The sequence below is a fragment of the Perognathus longimembris genome, chromosome 7 (genome assembly GCF_023159225.1).
Source record: "Perognathus longimembris pacificus isolate PPM17 chromosome 7, ASM2315922v1, whole genome shotgun sequence".
Lineage (NCBI taxonomy): Eukaryota > Metazoa > Chordata > Mammalia > Rodentia > Heteromyidae > Perognathus > Perognathus longimembris.
This window is the reverse complement of record NC_063167.1, coordinates 12,495,119-12,517,358: the sequence shown is the minus strand read 5'-3', so window position 1 is coordinate 12,517,358 and position 22,240 is coordinate 12,495,119. Positions and strand designations below refer to the sequence as shown.

At 38.3% G+C, this 22,240-nt stretch overlaps 1 protein-coding gene across 12 annotated transcripts in view; it reads left to right on the top strand.

Moving 5' to 3' along the window:
* The window catches only part of Eif4g3 (eukaryotic translation initiation factor 4 gamma 3), a 212,997-nt gene that overhangs the window by 115,078 nt on the left and 75,679 nt on the right, over positions 1-22,240 (top strand). For all 12 annotated transcript variants that reach the window (XM_048350401.1, XM_048350398.1, XM_048350400.1 and 9 more), the window contains 3 exons: positions 14,793-14,881; positions 19,253-19,508; positions 19,840-19,973. In XM_048350401.1, the coding sequence (XP_048206358.1) occupies positions 14,793-14,881; positions 19,253-19,508; positions 19,840-19,973 (479 nt within the window). The remainder of the gene's footprint in view (positions 1-14,792; positions 14,882-19,252; positions 19,509-19,839; positions 19,974-22,240) is intronic.

Here is a 22,240-nt window from a genome sequence, read left to right as displayed (position 1 = left end):
TCATCCCAGAATATATGATCATCTCTTTAAAATAGAGATCTAGTAGCTTGTATCATGGGTAAGATTATGAGCTTGAATGAATGAGTAAATGAAATAATATTTATAAAATTATAGTCTTGTCAAGCACATCTCTGCTTAAAAACTCTTCAGGATCTTGGATGAGAGTAAAATATACTTTGTTCTAAATGAATCCCTAAGCTACTCAAGTTTTGCTACACAGTCTTGTTACTTTACTGTTATTTCATTATCTCTCGAGTGTCATCTACAGAAATGCCCAGTATTCTAGAAGCTTAGAGATTACTTAAAAGATCTCCTATGAGGTTATCACTGGCAATCTCTGAGTTTATATCCATAGTATTGAGTGCTATTTTTAAGTCTCTTTCTTATCCAGAAAATGTAATTGTATTTTCCTCATAAAGTTGTACTGATAAGGAAATGTATGATATATGCATAGCACAAATCACATGACCACAATAATACTTACATTTCCATTTTCAATCAGTATTAAGGTCCTGAGATGTTACCTTTAAACTGTATTGATCTCTGCCCTGAGAAGTATATCTGCTTAAGAGAAATTCAAGAAGTTAATACCCTCTGAAAAATTCTTAATATTTGTGGGAGATGGTAGAAGATTCCATGCAACAGTCCTTATGCATGGATAACTTTGATAAAAGGATTTTAGTAACAAATTTATGTTATGTCCTTTAATGTTCATAGAAACATCTTAAGGTGATCTCTGCCATGACTGGGAAGGGAGTAGGTGGATGTTCTACTTACAATAACTAGTGAGAATTCAGCCATAAAAAGAAATGAAGTTCAGGTGCATGCTGCAAAGTTGAATGAACTTTGAATTATTAGGTGGATTTTATTTAAAGCCATATACAGTAGTTACCCTAGATTGGGAGAGAGGATGTTGGACAGGAGTTCTAATGTGTAAGTGATAAATAAATAAATAGTAGAACTACAATTGTATAGTCTGGTGTATTATCTCAGTAAAAATATTGTATTTTTAAAAAATACAACATTTGGTTGAACCCACCAGATTTCCATAGAAATACTAAAGCTTAAAATTACAGGAAGCTTTTTCAACCCACCCATCACCACATTAAAGAGCACCAGAATCAATAGCAGTAGTGATACAGGAGCAAATAGAGATACAGCCAAAAATTCTATCCTGTTTTTATTCTATAATATTTTCTTAGATAAGTGTATCTTACCTGAGTTGGAGAAGGAGTTCTCCTGTATTGAATATACCACCTACAGCAGCCATTCTAAATGCATTGTTTGATGTCACAAATAGCACCTAACCAGGTCAACAATGCAGGAAGGTCCTTTGTGGTCAAACACAGGAGAGATTTGTATTGTAGAAGTAATGATTTCTGTTTGCTTTGAGATTTGTTTGAACCATCCTCTCTAAGTCAGATCCTGCTCTATAAACTTGGGGCCTTTTTATCTTTCTACCTATCTACTCCTTCATCCTCTCCGGTTAGTCCACCATGCTTCTATCCTTCAACAGACTCTTGGTACATACTCCTCACTTTCTTTTGAAAGTATTTTCATTGTGTATTTCCCAGAAAAGTTCCCAAGAAAATGGAATAGATACATGGCATGCATATCTGTTCAAGTCTCATCTACACAGTTGTTTTCAGAATGTAATAACCAGACTTCCAGGTTAACCTTCAGATCCCTCTCCCATTTTGTCATAACATCATTTTTGTATGGTTGGCAGTACCAGAGTTTGAACTCACTACCCTCTTGCAGAACCATACTTCTAGCTCTTTTTTGTACTGGTGATTTGGAAATAGGATCTCACATTTTGCTTGTAAGGTGCAACCACAGTCTACCTGTTTTACACTTCATGACAAAACTAGGATGACAGTCATGCACCACCAGGCCCAACTTCCATTGAGATGGACTCTCTCAGATTTTCCTGCCCGGGCTGTGGTATTGACTTCTTTAACCCTTCCATCCACCCTGTTGCACTGATTTGTTAGACTAGAGCACAGAGAAGACAGTCCTAGCTGGAGGTCATATGTTGTTAAACAGCAGAGCCAGATTTCCAGAGTTTGGCAGCCCCACACCAAGCCTGTCCTATCATATTGCCTTTCAAATTAGTCTCCTATAAACACATTTTAAAGTTAACCAATCAAAATTTAAGATCTTTCAAAATAATTCTGTGTCTGTGCATGTGCACAAGTATGCATATGTGTATGCATGAGCGCGGTGCTGGCTGGTTTGCTTGCTTGCTTACCTGCTCCCACGCCCCTGTCTTCTGGTCTTTTCTGGCTATTGAACTGAGTGTTCTCTCTGAGCTATTTAGCTTAAGGCTAGTACTCTACACTTGAGCCACAGCTCCAAGTATGGCTTTTGGGTGATTAATTGGAGATAAGAGTTTCAAAGACTTTCTTACCTGGGCTGACTTTGAACTTTTTTTTTTTTTTTTTGCCAGTCCTGGGGCTTGGACTCAGGGCCTGAGCATTGTCCCTGGCTTCTTTTTGCTCAAGGCTAGCACTCTGCCACTTGAGCCACAGCACCACTTCTGGCCATTTTCTATACTTGTGCTGGGGAATTGAACCCAGGGCTTCATGTATGTGGTAAGGCAAGCACTCTTGCCACTAGGCCATATTCCCAGCCCTGACTTTGAACTTTTATCCTCGAATTTCAGTCTCCTAAGTAGCTAGGATTACAGGTGTGAGCCATTGGCACTAGCTTTAAAATAATTCATACTGAAGTATTCTTTTTATAGTAGAGATGAATGTCATATTCACATTAACTGCTGGAAAAATCAGCAATGACAGGAGTTCAAAGTAACATATGTTCATCCCGAATAACTAATAAGGGACAGAAAAAAGCACAAAATGTGCTATTCTCATGTTTCTTTTCATTTTAAAATTCTTTTTTTTGCCTCCCTCATGGACTTAAACTCAGGGCCTGGGCACTGTCTCTGAGCTCTTTTGCTCAAGGCTAGAGCTCTACCAATTTGAATCATAGCCCCACTTCGTGTTTTGTTTTGTTTTGTTTTGTTTTGTTTTTGCCAGTCCTGGGGCTTGAACTCAGGGCCTGAGCACTGTCCCTGGCTTCTTTTTGCTCAAGGCTAGCGCTCTGCCACTTGAGCCACAGTGCCACTTCTGACCTTTTTATATATATGTGGTGCTGAGGAATCGAACCCAGGGCTTCATGTATATGAGGCAAGCACTCTTGCCACTAGGCCATATTCCCAGCCCCCTACTTCCAGTTTTTGAGTGGTTAATTGGACATATGATTCTCATGGGGACTTTTCTGCCTGGGCTGGCTTTGAACTGATATCCTCAGCCTCACGAGTAGCTAGGATTACAGGCATGAGCCACTGGTACCCAGATTTCATTCTAGAATTCTTATGTGTAAATTGAAGTATCATATACTTAATGCACAAAAATTAAAATGGAAATCATTGTTTATGTGGTAGCCTCCAGAACTTGCTCAGAAACTCAGTATTATACAAAACTTGAATTCCATAGCTGTCATGATTTTAATCTCTTTTTGTGTGTGTGTGTGTGTGTGTGTGTGTGTGTGTGTGTGTGTGTGTACCAGTTTAACAGGGTCTAATTTTTTCTTAGCTTTTTTGCTCAAGTCTAATGCTCTACCATTTGAGACACAGCTCCACTCAGTGCTTTTTGTTGGTTAATTGGAGATAAGATTCTCACAGATTTTCCTTTCCAGGCTGGCTTCAAACTGCCAGGATAACAGGCATGAGCATGAGCCACTGGAGCTGTGCTCAAATGGGGAGAAAGTCTTAATGATTTACAGAAATGTGTATTGAGAGTTGAATTTGTATTAGACAATATCAAATTCTACAAGTAATTTGAGTACATTGATGAATAAGGCCATTGTGGTAAAATTATCATCCTTTGCTACTCTGAGAGAGGTTCTGAACAGAGATAAACACCATGGCTTTGGAGAAGAAACAGTGAAATCAAGAAAATGAAGAGTACCCATGGCAGGATATGACCTTAGTGAAATGGGAAAATGGGAAATGACCTTAGAGGAAATGGGAAAAATCAGAAGCAAATTGTTAGACAAATATACCAGACCTGTTGAAGCACGAAGAGGACAGCAATAGCAGATACACATTTTCTTCTTTTCTCCATCCTCTTCTAGAGAAGAACTGATGACCTAGCTGAATTGAGGCTGAATACTTATCCAAAGCATTATTTCCTCATCTGGAAATATCATAAACTGGACTGTAATGACAAAAACTTGGATTTAGCATCATTCTTCCAGCTTAAGCATATGACTATGGAGTCAACAGCTCATATTCTATCTAATTTGAAGACTGGTGTCCAGTCTATGATGTAGATGTGTGCCATGAGAATTCTGTGCCATCGTCCATGACTGAGAAATTATTAGAAGGCCAACCGTGTTTCTTTGACTAAGGTCAGATAATAGAGAGGCCCATCGTTGAGCTGACACACTAATTTAGTCCTCTTGCCAGAATGATGGTCTTTTCTTTGACTTTGACAACATATTTTAGCTTCTCCATCTTTGTATTATCTTCATGATACAAAGTCTACCACCCCCACTCCCACCTCCCTACCTCCAGTCCTGGGGCTTGAACTCAGGGACTAGGCTTTGTCCCTGAGCCTCTCTATGTACTCTACCACTTGAGCAACAGCACCACTTTCAGCTTCCTCTTTGGTACTGAGGCATTGAACCCAGGGCTTCATGCATGCTAATAAGCAAGCACTCTACCACTAAGTCACATTCCTACCCCTACTGACTTTTTATTCTTTCAGAATTATAGTAGCCTTCACATTTTAACTTAAAAAAAACAACATATCAAAAGCCAGTAAGTAGCATTGTTTTCTTCACAAAATAGGTACTTTACAAATCTGAAATATTTAGTAATTCCTATCAGTTAATATGATATTCATATTAAACTCTCAAAAATTTATATTCAGCCAGGTGCTGGTAGCTCACATCTAAATCCTAGCTACTCAGGAAGCTGAGATCTGAGAGTCATGGTTTTCCAGGAAAATTTGTGAGACTCTTATCTCTAATAAACTACCTAACACCTGAAAGTGGAGCTGTGGCTTAAGTGATAGACTAGAGCCTTAGTCTTGAGCAAAAGAAGTACAGGGACAGTGTCCAGACTGGCATATACAAAAATGATTTACACATAAATTTTGATTTGTGTGTTATGTGTATGCTGGTACTACGTTTGAATCCGAGACCTGGCCACTGTCCTTTTGCTGGCGCCACATCCCCACTTTCAGCTTTTTACTGGTTAATTGCAGATAAAAGTCTCATAGACTTTTCTGCTGGATCTGCATCACAGTCCATAGATCTCACATTTCTGAGTAGGTAGTATTATAGGTGTAAGCTATTGGCAACCAACTTTACATGTAAAATTTCTGTAAACATATCGCATAAAATAATATTAAGTCAGATAGTATGTTTGGAAGAAAAATGGAAAGTCAGACTTTTGAAAGACATGTTGAACAAGAAAGTTTTTTTTACATGGTATTGGGAAATGAATTTTCTCTCAGTGATTCATAGATTCATTATACAGAAATTGATGTCACTGCCTGTTCTAATGCAGCATTTTCAGCTTTCTTTGGAATAACCAAAGATAGGTTGTATATAATCATAAACTTAAAAGGCCTCTAAACACCTGTTTTCTTTGAGTCTTTAGCAGACGCTTTCTAAATAGTGTTCTCACTGCTTGAGCCCCTGGTGTGCCTTTGTGAGCTGCTTGGGCCTTCCAGTTCTAGTCTCTCAAAGTGAAATCTGATACCAGATAATTTTCACTTTGATGTTTATATATTTACCTTTTCTACAGACCTGTGCTATAATAATGGCCTGTTAGTAAGTTTTCTATTCTCTTAACAAAAATTATAAAGAGCTGGGTGCCAGTGGTACACACCTGTAATAATCCTGGCTACTCAGGAAACTGAAATCTCAGGATTGTAGTTTAAAGCCAGCCTCCGCAGAAAAATCTTTGAGTCTCTTAGCTCCAAGTAACCACCAAAACCAGAAGTGGAGCTGTGGCTCACGTGGAGCAGTCATGATAGCTTTAAGTGATGAAACGAAGGGCACTGAGTTTAAGTCTCAGTTCCAACATGTGTGTACGTGTGTGCGTGTGCGCGTGTGTGTGCATAGGCATGCACACACACCAAAGAAGAGTCATTACAAATGTTACATAAAATTTTGTCATCAAATGTATATTTGAAAGCTTATAGGAATTTTCCTACTTAGTATACAGGCTGAAGAAAAGACATACCATGTGCATTAAACAATTTTGTTTTGAAAGTGCTTTAACACAAAAGATGCTCTTACTGACCTACATACATTTAGTCAAAATTTTGTCAACTAAATGCCCTTTTTTATCTCTTCCACTTCCCCCAAAGCCCCATATACTAGAGCATGAACTCAGGGCCTTGTATTCGTGCTTAGCTTTTCCCCACAAAGCTGGAGTTCTATTACTTGAGCCACAACTGTACTTACAGCTTTTTGCTGGTTAATTGGAGATAAGTATCTCAAGGATTTGTCTTCGGAGGTTGACTTGGATTCTCAGATCTCAGCCCCATAAGTAGCTAGGATTAGAAGCCTGAGTCACTGGCATCCAGCTAGTAACTTTGATTTTAGTCTTATTTATATATTACTAAAATTTGGTTTCTAAAATATTTTGTTTTGCATCTAAGTCTAATGTTGCATCTAATGTTATCTTGTAGAATTATAGTAATTATCATATATTTAGTAGCTAGGTAATGCTGACTTCATTGTAACAGGAACAGATTTTGCCTTTTTTTTTTTTTTAAAGTTGGTCATGGGGCTTGAACTCTGGGCCTTGGCGCTGTCCCTGCCACCTCAAGGTTAGTGCTCCACCACTTGAGCCACAGCACCATTTCAGGTTTTCTGGTGGTTAATTGGAATAAGAGTTTTATGGATTCTCCTACCAGGGCTATCTCGGCCTCCTGAGTAGCTAGGATTACAGGTGTGAGCCACCAGTACCCAGCTAGATTCTGCTTCTTAAGAGCTTGGCAGAATTTAGTCATAAATAAGTCAAATTGTATAACTCTTAGTGAAAATAAATCATTGAAGCTGACTGCTAAGTGAGTTAGTAGACAGAATCCTTAAGTAGTTACATTGCTTCAGTCTTATTCATATATCCAGAAGTAGAGAAAGGGATTCATATAAGCAGAAACACAGAACTTACAAAAATCCATAAACCAAAACCTATTAAGCATGTCAAAGCATAATCAGTAGCCTCACATTCTTTCAAATGTATGGCACATTTACCAAAATTGACTGCATTGTGTTTTGTAAAATAAAACTTAATAATCTTTAATGATTTAAGTCAAAGCAGGTAGTTCTCTAGCCACAATGTAATTTATATGGAACTAATTTTTAAAAATCTTTGGTAAATCCCCCCACTCCCCAAAATACTTTGAAATTAAATAATATAGTATAACATACTTCTATATAAGTCAAAAGTCAAATAAAAATTCAAAGGCGAAGTTACATAAAAGAAGTACATAAAAGAAAATGAGGGGCTGGAAATTTGGCCTAGTGGCAAGAGTGTTTGCCTCATATACATGAAGCCCTGGGTTCAATTCCCCAGCACCACATGTATAGAAAATGGCCAGAAGTGGTGCTGTGGCTCAAGTGGCAGAGTGCTAGCCTTGAGCAAAAAAAAAAAAAAAAGAAGCCAGGGACAGTGCTCAGGCCCTGAGTCCAAGGCCCAGGACTGGCAAAAAAATAAAATAAAATAAAAAATAAAGAAAGAAAGAAAAGAAAAGAAAATGAAACCCAAACACATATGTGTTTCACATTTAGTTAATATTGCTATAATAAATTACAAAAAATTTAATAGTTTAATTCAACATAAATTTGTTATCTGGTATTTGGAAACCAGAGATCTAAATTGAGTTTTTCTAGCCTATAGTTGAGGTATAGGAAGATTTTGTTTCCTCTAAAAGGTTCTGTGGGGGCTGGGGATATGGCCTAGTGGCTAGAGTGCTTGCCTCCTATACATGAAGCCCTGGGTTCGATTCCCCAGCACCACATATACAGAAAATGGCCAGAAGTGGCGCTGTGGCTCAAGTGGCAGAGTGCTAGCCTTGAGCAAAAAGAAGCCAGGGACAGTGCTCAGGCCCTGAGTCCAAGCCCCAGGACTGGCCAAAAAAAAAAAAAAGATAAAAGGTTCTGTGGGCTATCTGGCCCTTGCCTTTTCCCTCTTTAGGAGGCCACCCAGTTCCTGCTTAGTACCTCTTCCTCTTCCTCCTCCAAAGCCAGCAACATACCCTCTCCAGTCTCCCTCTGATTCTCAGTCTCCTTCCAGTTTAAATTACCCTCTTAATTACATAGGGCCTACTCAATTAATACAGATTTATAATCTATGTCATGCTTAATTTTATCACACTGGGTATTATTATATAAGGTTACATATTCAGAGGATCAAGACATTAAGACTTGGACATTTTAGTGATCTATTCTGCCTAGCAAAACTGCTAAGACTGGTTTGTTTTGTTTTGTTTTGATGCCAGTTCTGAGGCTTGAACTCAGGGCTTGGGCACTGTCCCTGAGCTTTTGTGCTCAATGCTAGTGCATCTACCTCTTGAGCTACAACATAACTTCTGGGTTTTTGGAGATGAATCTTGTAGACTTTCCCTCCTAGGCTAGTTTTGAACCAAGATCCTCAGATCTCATCCTCCTGAGTAGCGGGGATTACAGGTGTGAGGCACTGGCACCTGGCTAAGAGAGTATTTAAATAGAAATTTAAACCATTTACTGCCTACATTAGAAAAGTTTTCTTGTATTGTTGACCTTAGCTTTTCCCTAAAGAAACTATTAAAAGAAGATAAAATTAAAGCCAAAGGAAATAACTATAGGATAGTAAAATTTAAAAATAACAGAACAGGAAAGTTGTAAGAAAAGTACCTATGAAACTGAAAAGTTGTTATTGAAAGCATCAAGGAATTAGAGTTGGCTTTGATAGAGTTTAAATATTAAAACAAGGTAAAAAAAATTAAATTGTCTTGGGGCTGGTAATATGGCCTAGTGGTAGAGTGCTTGCCTAGCATACATGTAACCCTGGGTTCAATTCCCCAGCACCACATATATAGAAAAGGCCAGAAGTGGTGCTGTGGCTCCAGTGGTAGAATGCTAGCCTTGAGCAAAAAGAAGCCAGTGACAGTGCTCGGACCCTGAGTTCAAGCCCCAGGACTGGCAAAGAACAAAACAAACCTAAAATTAAATTGTCTTACAAATATTTATTTCTAACAGAATTTAGGGTAGACTTTTTGTTTTATTATACTTCTCTGTCTCCAATGGGGGACATGGAGAAGACCAGTTCACACTGAACTTCTTAGGAAGCATAGAGTACAATGCCCATTTTTAATCTGTAATGGGAAATGTAATTACCAAGTCCGCATATATCCCAAACAGCAGTCCCCAAGAAAACACATTATATTATCATAATTTTTGCCACTTCATCTTTCACTAAAAAACCTTTATGTTCTCTCACCTGTTCCTTCACCAGTTTCTTAGATTAAATCATGATATCTTGTAGATTCCCTGAGAATTTCTGAAATAAAGGTGGGTGGGGAAAGGATACAGAATAGATTTTACAGTCTATCACTAGGTTGAAGGTGATCCTAAATATGATACAGTCAGAATCATGTAGTGCTAACATGAAGAATCAGAAATCTAGGGGGGCTGGGAATATGGCCTAGTGGCAAGAGTGCTTGCCTTGTATACATGAAACCCTGGGTTCAGTTCCCCAGCACCACATATATAGAAAATGGCCAGAAGTGGCACTGTGGCTCAAGTGGCAGAGTGCTAGCCTTGAGCAAAAAGAAGCCAGAGGCAGTGCTCAGGCCCTGAGTCCAAGCCCAAGACTGGCAAAAAAGAAAAGGGAAAGTAAAGAAAAGAAAAGAAATCTAGGAAGGGAAGAAGTAAAAGAAAAATGTGAAAAAATGTGAAGAATGAATAAGAAAGGTTTGAAACCAGATATGAAGGGGTGGGAACTCTTTAAAGGTTCCATTGTTGGAACATTCTATTCTTTATGTATAATTCTGTGACAATCCACTTGTGTCCCCTCTCCCCATTGTGAAGTATGTATTCTTAATAAATATTCAGCCTCAGTTTGTATCACCTCAGTACAGGAGAGATCTGGAGTTTTGACACATTTATCTCAAGTCTTCAACCTAGGAAGTGGTTCTTGTATTCCAAAATAATGGAGAGCTAGAAGGGAGACTTTATAATCAGAGTGTTATATCTGGCTTTTATGTAATCCCATGTTCTTGGTCTTTCCTGCTCTCGTCAGACTCAGTCACACCTTCTCATTCTTTTTTTGGGTGGGGGAGGCATGGGCACAGCTTCAACTCGGGTCTGGGCTCTGTCCCTGAGCTCTTTTGCTCAAGGCTAGTACTCTACCACTTTGAGATACAGCACCACTTCTGGTTTTCTTGTGGTTAATTGGAGATAAGAGTCTCAGGGACTTTGTTGCTCAGTCTGGTTTTGAGCCGTGACTTTCAGATCTCAGCCTCCTGAGTAGCTAGGATTACAGGTGTGAGCCACCAGTGCCTCGCTGCCATCTCATCTTGTTATCAGATTGTTGGGGAAAAAATTAAAATCTCCTTTCAACCCCAAAAGTACTTTCCTGGAACTTAGAAAAGCAAAAACAAAACACAAACTTTTATTTTTGAATAAACATTAACAAATTTGGAATAAAATCCACAGGCAACTGGGGCTGGGAGTATGGCTTAGTGGTAGAATGCTTGCCTTGCATCCACGAAACCCTGGGTTCGATTCCTCAGCACCACATAAACAGCAAAAAAAAAAAAAAAATAGATAAATGAACAAAGAAGATAAAAAAATGAACGAAGAAAAAAACCCACAGGTAACCAACTAATGATACTACAGACTAAAGGAAATCTTACAGAGCAGGACAAATAATAGTCCATTTGTTCATTTTTAATTTTACTTTAGTGTTTTAGGTTATTATTTGAATTTTTGAGACACCGTCTCACTTGGCTTTGAACACCAGATCCTTTTTCTTAAGCCTCCTATCTTCCTGTCTTCTTCTGTGCATCTCCACATCTAGCCATATATGTTGTTAATACAACCATCTTGTCCTCCTTTAATGTCTTCATCCTAAATTCTCAGTTTTGGTGACTATATTAATTGCTTTTTCTTAAATGAAAATTAGTTTCTTACATCGCCGTGACAAGCCATGTGTATAGGTGTAAGGACCATGGTGAAAGGAAAATAAAGCTGTATGGTCCTTAATGTTAAGGTATCAAAGAGTTGACTCCCATGCTCTTAAAGGTTCCAAAAAGCCTCTTTGACTTTTAAAAAAATATGTATATGTTAAAGCAACACGTGACTTACCATGGGATTTGTGGGAAAAGTTGACTATGTCGTAATCCACTGTAAATTGTAAACATGGGGATAGGAATATAATATAGCTCAGTCTAGGATGCTTGCCTAGCATGTCAGAGTTCCTAGTGCTGACTAAAGGAATAGCTCCTGCAGTCTACTGAGTTGTTCCTTACTATTAGATAGGATTTTTAACCAGTTTAGCTTCATCTTAATGTGGGTTTTGATAGACTAGCCACATTTTTTTCTGTTCCTGTTTACTAAAATGAGTTTTTAAAGGCGTTTTCTTTTTGCTCTTTTATGGTTCTTTAATTCCTGTTATATCTTTTTCAACTTTAATCTGTATCTTTTATAACTTGCTTTGAAATTATCCTTTTTTCATAATTGTAATGAACTCTAAGCAGCTTAAACAAAAATTTTCAGACTGGACATGTAGGTAGAAGTTTGGGCAGAGTTGGTTTAGCTCCAACTAAACCATAAGGCTTAAAATGTTGTTCCATCATAAAAACACAGTGTGTCTGTGTGCCTGTAATTTTTAAATGCTAGAAAGAAAATAATCCCAACTGTTCATGTTAACGTCAGAGATAAAACAGGATTTTTGTGTATGACAGCTTTCTGTGCTGTGTAATAGTTGTTCATTGTATATATGTTGGGGAGAGGGGGCTGTCCTGGGCTTGAACTCAGGGCCTGGGCACTGTCCCTGATCTTTTGTGCTCAAGGCTAGTGCTTTGCCATCTGAGTCTTAGCTTAATTGGAGATAAGAATCTTACAGACTTCCTGCCTAGATTGGCTTTGAGCTGTGACCCTCAGATCTCAGCCTCCTGAATAGCTAGGGTTACAGGCATGAGCCACTGAAATCCAGCTTGTGTATACCTTTTATGTGTGGTGCTGGGGAATATACAGTCTTTTTTGTTTGTAAGTAGAAAACAAAAGATTAACTCATTTACATGAAGGGATGTTTTGCCAACCATAGGAGTAATATCTGCCTTTCTTCTACTGACTAGGCAACATCTCTGACCTCTGTTAATTAGACTTGACTATGATATTCAGTTTTCTCAATTACATTGGATTGAGAAGTACATTGGAAGTTAGTAAAGTACACTTGTTAGTACTGTGAGCCATAAATGGAAAAACCTAAGTGAAATGAGCCCAGAGTTCAAACTTGACACTGGCAAAAGGAAGAAAAGAAAGAAAGGAGGCAAGGAGGGAGAGAGGAAAGGGAAAGGAAGGAAGAAAGGAAGGAAGGAAGGAAGGAAGGAAGGAAGGAAAATTCTCATGGAAGAAGTCTTTCAGCTTCTCTTAAGTTCTGGTTTTTAGGAATCTGCCACACAAAAGTTGTAAATTGTATATGAATCTTTAATGAAAGATAAGATGGGCACACTGTCTTTTCTTTGGGGATGCTAGTAGGATCTCTTTGGGCTGCCAGTGTGGCTAAGTGGTAGAATGGTTTTTCTAGCAAATGTGAGACCCTGGGTTACATTCCCTATATTAATAGTTTGTTCAGTCAACAAAATTGAGTGCAATTGATTATAAAGGAAAGAACAAATCTATGACTGTCTCTTAAGTTTAATTCTAGCTAACTCAGTTTTAATCTGTCCTATAAATAATGGAGTCCTCTTCCTCTATTCTCCTCTCTCTCCACCTCTCCCTCCCTCCACATACCTCTCCCCTACCCCCAGCACTGTTTACTGTTAACCCAAATTTTACTGCAAATCCTGATTAGTACTACAATAGTAGCTTACATATTACAATGTCATTTGGCAGTAGGTCTCTATACCCAGTACTAATAAGCAAACACTGTTCCATACTTGGATTCAGTGGTTTACCTTGGATCGGCCAGGAAAGAAGAGTAACAGCTAATCTAATGACCTGTTGATTCATTCTGATTCCTGAAGGAAAGGGCAAAGAAAATTTGGCTTGAAATCTGTCATGAAGCCTTACAGGTCTTCTGTTGTTGTTATCGTTATCACTGTTGGTGCTGCACTGTTGTTAAATATCTCATTTTTCTTGTTCTTCACATGCTACTTAATATGTTCCACCTGCATAATATTTTTTACTTAGTTTAATTTTTATATAAATGTTAAGTGATTTAGTATGCTCCATAAAGCAGATGAACTTGTAAAATTCTTTTGGAAATGTTACTTACTGGTAGAGCTCTTGCAGGAATGTCTGAGGCCCTGGGTTTGTATCCTGACATGACAACCCTAGAGAGAGATTGGGGGGGTGGGGGAGAACTAAAGACCTTTGCAAATTCAGTCTTCACTAGCAATTATTTAGAAAAATCCAGTACATGTTACCTATTGTTTCCAACTTTACCACTGCTGTGTAAAAGCTTAGACCCCTGATAGCATTTATCTTAGAGGAAATATGCTTCCTATCTAATAAAACGAGTCAAGGTGCCATTTTGTTATCTAGATTTTTTTAAAATAACTAAATTGTAAACAGAATGTTTTCTTACAATTTACAAGAATCTTTGCTGTCTAAATTTCATTGATGGGGCTGGGGATATGGCCTAGTGGCAAGAGTGCTTGCCTCGTATACATGAGGCCCTGGGTTCGATTCCTCAGCACCACATATACAGAAAATGGCCAGAGGTGGCGCTGTGGCTCAAGTGGCAGAGTGCTAGCCTTGAGCAAAAAAGAAGCCAGGGACAGTGCTCAGGCCCTGAGTTCACCACCTAGGACTGGCAATAAATAAATAAATAAATAGATAGATAGATAGATAGATAGATAAATAAATTTCATTGATGATAATTGAATTATGTAAAGGCATGAGAAGCACAAATTACTTAAGGTCACACAGTTGATTAATACAAGTAAACCTAAGTTTTGAATTGGCTAACAAGCCCGTTTTGATTATCTCTGATCCGAAATACTTGGGACTGGAGGTGTTCCCCCCCCCCCCCCACCTCCCCGCAAGTTCTGGGGCTAGCCTTTTGCTCAAGGCTAGCACTCTGCCAACTTGAGCCACAGCGCCCACTTCTGACTTTCTGTGTATGTGGTACTAAGGAATCCAATCTAGGGCTTCATGTATATGAGGCAAGCACTCTTGCCACTAGGCCAAATTCCCAACCCCGACTGGAGGTGTTTCTAATTTGGAAATATTTGTCCAATTTGACCAAACAATTGTAATCAGAAAATCTGAATGCTTTGGAGTTTAGATTTTGGATTTTCAGATTAGAGATGCCCAGTCCCACCAGAATTATATACCAGATGTGCCCTATTGTATAGAAGGAGCCAAAGCTCTTGCATTTGTGCCTATGACATTTGCCACTGGAATCTCTGGGCTACTTCTGGACACTTGTTCACTTGATGATCCAACTCTCTCCTATAAATTCTCTTTTGTTCTGCTGAGTGTAAATATCACTTAAGCCTAATAATTCCTATCATGATTGTGCAGTGGTAACTAATGAGTCTCATCTTATATTTCAGTGCAAACAGTTATTAATGCACCAAAGATGTGGAAGAAACCAAAAGATCATAACCGAACCACTGAAGAGGTGTTGGAGGCACAATTAGAGGTAAGGAGCAGTAAAATATCTTTAGCGCACTATCACATTATTGTTGTCTTTTGGTGTGACATTTATAAATCTTGAGACAGTATTTAAAGAGATAGTGTTTTCCCAGTAAAACTTGATATATTTAAGTTTGAAGCTAATTTTCTTTTTACTGTAAAGTTTTTAAAAGATTTTCAATAACATGCTTAGTTTTATTGATTCAAAAATCCATCTTCTAAATGGCAACCTTTTAGGTCTAGGCACCATGGCTCAGGCCTGTAGCACCAGCTACTCAGAAGTGAAGATCGGGAGGATTGCAGTTTGAGTCCAGCCCCAACAATAACTAATGAGTCGTCTATCTTTGCCAGTGGGTTGGACATGGTAACTAACACGTGCCTGTTATTCCATATCCTACTTACCCCTTAAGTGTAAGTAGGCTTGTGGTCTGGGCCAGTGGGATGGGGGGGATCCATCTGAGAAATTACTAAATCTAAAAGGGCTAGGATGTGGTGGAATGCTTAAGCACAAGGCCCTGAGTCCAAACCCCAGTGACACTCAAATAATTTTTAAATGACTGATTTCATAACAATTTTTAAATGACTGAGCTAATGGCTTAGATGACAGACTACTTACTAATAAGGTGTGAGGCCCTGGATTCAGTCCCTAATACCTGCCTGTCCAGAAAGCCAATTTTTTGTTCACTTTCCCCCTTTTCCTAATGGAAAATTTCTTTGTATTAACCTAATTAGAAAAACTAATGTGGCAAACAAAACATCATTTGAAAAAGTACTCACTTGCAGTATTGGTAAGTACACCCATACAATAGAGGGAGATCGAGAAGCTGCTTTCTTCCCTGCATCCAGTAACATTTCTTCATGTCATTCATCTATCTTTAAATAATCCTTACTGTGGGTTAAAAATAACCAATTTCAAGAAATGATATGAAGAAGAAGGAATTTGGTCTTAAAAGTTGCCATAATAACCATTTCATAGTTTGTGATCTCCATGTCCTTAAGTTACATATTTATCATTAGAATAATATAAAAATATCTTTATGTAGCCATTTTTATTTGAGCTATTCTTTTTTGTGTTTTATTTTATTAGTTCTGTGTTTTGGTATAACCTTGCCTGGCCTTGAACTTGGGATCTTTGCCTTGGCCTCCAGGAGTGCTGGGATTACAGGTGTGCGTCACCACAGCTTGATTTTTAAGCCATTCTGTTTTCGTTTGGGGTTTTGGTTTTTTGCTTTTTTGTTGTTTTGAGTCAGAGTCTTATTATATAGACCAGGCTGGCTTGGTTGAGACCCTCCTGCCTCAGCCTCCTGAGTTCTGAGATTACCAAAACAACCTCCATGCCTGGCCTTAAGCTGTTTTTATAATTGACTTTACTAAAATAATTTTTTAGTAAAAATTATCTGAGAGGCCAAGACAGAAATGATCATATTTAAATGATTATATTTAAGATACATAAATTATCTAAGGCAACCTTAATTGAATTTACATCTTAAGATCTTTTTCAGTCTAGTTAAAATACTTATCCTCTTCATGCTGCAGCCAACAGTACCCCTTTGCTGCTTCCCTAGCACTGCTATTAATTACCTTTACATGATGCTCTATTGATGTCACAGTTAATCTCATAGCAGCCACTAAAAAGTTGCATAGGTGTTATTTCATTGTGGGTGTCATGGCAAGGTGTAGCACTGTTAGTAGAGGTACAGGTAATTGCTGTTTTCTTCTTGCAGCTTAATAAGAAAATGCTGCTCCTACAGAGAATAAAATACTTTCTAGAGACATGGGAATCACATATATTTCTGGTATTCCTGTCAGCTTCCTAAACTAAATTTTTTTAGATTCAGAGAGAATTATTTTCTTCATTACATTTCCTATTCCTTTTATCTTTGGGTACATTTTCTAAGACCTATAAAACTATTAAATTATTAACTGGATGGACTATGACTTCCATACCTTCAAGTATTCATCCTATCCTTTTGCTTAGATTGATAGAGTAGTTTGACAGGATTTCCTAAAACTTTCCCCATGAAGTTTGGGATGGTAAATATGTATATATATTTTTTTATTTTATTTTATCTTATTTTATTTTATTTTTTGCCAGTTCTGGGCCTTAGACTAAGAGCCTGAGCACTGTCCCTGGCTTCTTTGTGCTCAATGCTAACACTCTGCTACTTGAGCCACAGCGCCACTTCTGGCCACTTTCTATATATGTGGTGATGGGGAATCGAACCCAGGGCTTCATGTATACGAGGCAAGCACTCTTGCCACTAGGCCATATTCCCAGCCCATGGTAAATATTTTAGACTTGATGTAATTCTTCAATTCTACTGCTTTAGCCCAAAAGCAGTCCATAGGCAATGTATAAAGAGTGAATTCTGGTTATATTCCAGTGAAACGTTGGTGGTGGATACTGGGATTTGAATTTGTGTATTATAAAAACATTATAATAACCATTTTTATCTTGCATGCCTTACAGAAAAGTCATAGGTCAAACGTGGCCTATAAGTCAATTTATTATAATTATTTTAGCATATTCTCTAAACATGAGAAGTCACTCATTTCCTAACCTTTTGGCTAATATGAGAAGTCATTTTTATTTCCTTATCTTCTAGTTTAAAAATAAAATTTGATAAGTATTTGCTCATTTGCATATATACTTCCTTCAGAAAATCTAGTCTTGTACAGTTCCTAATACAATTTTTAGAGTAGCTTATTAAACATTAGATGCTCATGCCTCATTACCAATGAAGCACTCCTTTTCTTACATTTTTCAGCCTTTAAAATAATATGCAGGGCTGGGAATATGGCCTAGTGGCAAGAGTGCTTGCCTCTTATACATGAAGCCCTGGGTTCGATTCCCCAGTACAGAAAACGACCGGAAGTGGCACTGTGGCTCAAGTGGCAGAGTGCTAGCCTTGAGCAAAAAGAAGCCAGGGACAGTGCTGAGGCCCTGAGTCCAAGGTCCAAGACTGGCCAAATTAATTAATTAATTAATATGCAGTCTGCCTGGTGTCAATGGCTTATGCCTGTAATCTTAGGTATTCAGGAGACTTAAGATCTGAACATCTCAGTTCAAAGCCAACTTGGGCAGGAAAGTCAGGGAGACTGTCTTGAATTAACCACCCAAAAGCTGGAAGTAGAACTGTGCTTTAAGTGGTAGAGTACTAACCTTGAATAAAAATAGTAAGAGGTAGTGCCAAGGCCCACTTGAAACCCTAGTACTGACATATATACACACATGCATGAATACACACAAAATTTAAAAATTGGGCCACTTAGCCGGGTGCTAAGGGCTCACACCTATAATTCTAGCTACGTAGGAGGCTGAGATCTGAGGATCGCAGTTCAAAGCCAGCCGGGGCATGAAAGTCTGTGAGACGTATCTCTAATTAACCACCAGAAAACCAGAAATGGCACTGTGTAAAATAGTTGAGCACTAGCCTTGAGCTGAAAAGCTCAAGGTCAGCACCCAGGCCCAGAGTTCAAACCCCATGACTGACTGGAAAAAAAAAATCTGAAAATGGAGCTGTGGCTCAAGTGGTAGAACACTAGCCTTGGGCACAAAAGCTCAGTGACACTTGAAGTCCCTGGGCCAGCACCAAAAATATTAAATAAAAACAAAATGAAATAAATTGAGTACTGGATACTAGTGGCTTATGTTTGTAATCCTATCTACTCAGGAGGCTGAGATGTGAGAATCTATAGTTCAAAGCCATCCTGGATAGGAGCGTCTGTAAGACTCTTACCTTGAGATAACCAACAAAAAGCTGGAAATGGAGGTATAGCTTAAGTAATAGAGTGCCAACCTTAAGCAAAAATGCTCAGGGACAGCATCCAGACTGAGTTCAATCCCCAGTGATGTGTGATCCCCAGTATGTGCTGACTTTAACTAATGTGCCTCCTTGTAACATGAGAAGTGGTTGTCTTTATAGAACTTAGACCTTTAGTTCCACCAAGGTCTTCGTTACTTTCCAAAGTACAGTTCCAAAATATACTCTCTAGTGTTTCTTTTTATATGTGATGAGCTTTAGTGGCCAGAGAAGGAGTGCTTGTTTTAGATTTCTGACTAGAACTCTTTCATGTCCATTAAGTTCCAAGGATTAACAGTTCTTTCCATTCTAACTTTGGTACATTTTAGATTCATTAGTCACATGTTCAAGTATTTCAGTAGCTATTTGAATTGTATGCCTTACCCCAGGTGGTGAAATGAGTGAAGTGTTTTTTTTTTTTAAAAAAAAACTCATCATTCCAATACCATATGCTGAGCACAGACATTCTTATCTTGAGTGGCTCATTTTCTTGTGTTTTGAGGGGGTAAGTATATGCCTTTATATAGATTTACACTTGAAAAAAGAAATAACATCTGTGTTCACTCATGCTTCAGCCTAAAGCAGAAGAGGAGCTATCAATTAACAGAGCACTTGAACCTGAACAAGATAAAACGAGCCAAGGGTTTCATCTTGAGAGAGATCCCTCTGACCTAAAGAGAGTGAAAGCTATGGAAGAAAATGGAGAAGAATCTGAGCCTATACGTAATGGTGCTGAGAATGTTTCTGAGGGTGAAGGAGTAGATGCTAATCCCAGCTCTGCTGATAGTAATCCAGGCTCTGCCGATGGGGTCACATTCCCATTTAAGCCAGGTAAGTTTATCCCTGTCTCCCTGAGTGCCTCTTCCCTTCTCCCTTCCAAGAGTGATGTACAGAGGGTAGTAAAATCTAGTATTTTGAAATCAGGTTTGTACATGTAACTTCATACAAGATTACCAAGTACTTGTAGCCACTACCAATCCTTCTTCAGAAAATTGAGATTACAGTGTACTCTTTAAAATTTATTTACTTATTTGCCAGTCCTGGGGCTTTTTTGAGTAGTTTATTGGAGATAAGGTTAACTCAAATGGTAGAGCGCCTGCATACCCTCCCCCCCCAAAAAATGTTCATATGTAAAGTTATCTGCTTATGTCCCTCTATTTAGAATCCTGGAAGCCTACTGATAATGAAGGCAAGAAGCAATATGACAGAGAGTTTCTGCTAGACTTCCAGTTTATGCCAGCATGTATACAAAAACCAGAGGGCCTGCCTCCCATCAGTGATGTGGTTCTTGACAAGGTAAGCTGCAGTGAAAATAAGTGAAATATGAAGAATTCTTTATGTAATATTTGAAGATCAGATTTTTAAAAAACTGTTGAGTTTTTAGGTTATCCATAGATCACTGTAATTGTATGATTGTTTTCTTTAGTCTTAATAAAAATTGTATTTGTTAGGAGAAATAGATAGCCAAATTGATAGAAATCTTTCCTCACTCAGCTAAAGTTTCATTATTGAATTATAATAGCATTGGTGACAGGTCAGAACACTGGCAAGCATGTGGCAGATAAAACAACTGGAAGTCAATATAATTCATATAAGGTTCATCTCACATTTTTACTAAGTTATTTCCAGTGACTAAGTCCCTAATCTTCTGCATATAGGTAGACATCCTTTCTGCTCACATGGTATTTTTTTAAATCCAGAGTTTGAGTTTAGTGCCTCATACACTTATTTAGCTTGCTTGCTTGGCTGACACTATACTACTTGAACCATACCTCCAGCCCTTTATATGTGGCTAAACAGAATATTGATCCAGCAAGTGTTTATTATTTAAAAGGAATAAAGGCAGATGTGTCTACTTACATAGTTTTGTGTAAATCAAACATTGCACTGCTGGTGACATATGCTTGAAATTGTTTTGTTTTGGGCATTACTGAGGATTAGACTCAAGGACTGAAGCATACTCAAGAAGCAGTCTGTCCCTGCCCTATAATATTTTTTGAGATGTGAACTATATCTATCCCTTATTAACTGTCATAGAATGAGACCCTTGTGGATTTAAGCAATAACTGCTATACTAATCTTACTTTTGTTACATTCCCCTAACAACAAGCTTTCTTATTTCTGTGAATACATCTAAGTTTCCTCTTTTAAGTATGTCTGTGATGATAGTTGAATGACTGATTGCTGGTACCACTTTGAGGCTATTTCAGTGCCTCAGAGGGCAAGTGTAATACCCATTGAATTAAATTATTCTCTTAAGAAATATTTTTCTATTCATATCTGGTAGCTAATATTAGCCTGTAATTCCAGCTATTTGGATAGCAGAGATCAGGAGGATCAAATGTTGATGTGGGCTGTGGCTCAAGTGTTAAATCATGAAGTGATTACTCAATGCCAGTAATCCTATCTACTGACGAGGCTGAGATCTAAGGACCACAGTTCAAAGGCAGCCCAGGCAGGAAAGTCTGTGAGACTCTCATCTCCAGTTAACTACCATAAAGCTAGAAGTGGAGCTGCACCTCATGTGGTGCCCTGACCATGAGTTCGAATCCCAGAGTGGACACTAGAAACAAAACAAGAAGAAGAAGAAGGAGAAGGAGGAGAGGAAGAAGAATAAGAATAATTTTTCCTATCTGGCTACCTTTTTTTTTTCTTTTTTTTTTTTTTAATGGCTTCAGTTATTTATTAGTTCACTCTCACTGAGCTACTTTGCTTATCATGTTATCTGCTTCACATATCTCATATTAACAGACAAGGCTGGCAAGGCAAAATTGTAGATGAATTGTTAGATATGTATGAAACAATCTTTACGACTTTGTCCACTAGTATACATGTTTTACTGATCTTAAGCTGACAGGACTGGACCCTAAATGAAGAACATCATGATTTCCATAGGCAAGTGTTCTGATGTCCTAGTGAATATTCTCTTAAAAATCCCAAAATTAGGGCTGGGGATATGGCCTAGTGGCAAGAGTGCTTGCCTCGTATACATGAGGCCCTGGGTTCGATTCCCCAGCACCACATATACAGAAAACGGCCAGAAGTGGCGCTGTGGCTCAAGTGGCAGAGTGCTAGCCTTGAGCAAAAAGAAGCCAGAGACAGTGCTCAGGCCCTGAGTCCAAGCCCCAGAACTGGCCAAAAAAAAAAAAAATCCCAAAATTACAGTACAAGTAATGTATCCAATGCCTAACATATGAAACTGTAACCTCTCTGTACATCAGTTTGATAATAAAAATTTGGAAAAAAAAATCCCAAAATTAAAAAAAAAGAAAGCCTCCAAAATTTGGCCTTATTTCAGGTCAACACAAAAATAGCTTGCCTCATGCCATTTTACCATTCCTAGGCATCTAGTGGGTGCTGGCTCTGTTTTGCCTCACCTTGCAAACTTGGCCACATGTCCTAAGGATTTTGAGGCAAGCCTAGAGGAAGCTATCATGTGTTAGGTTGGAATTATAATTTCTTAGAAGCCATGCTTAGTTCTACTTTAGCTATTAACTTTTTTTAAGTTTGTGTTAATTTTCTGGCACTCTAGAACATGTGTGTTTTAAACTGTCCTTTGCTTC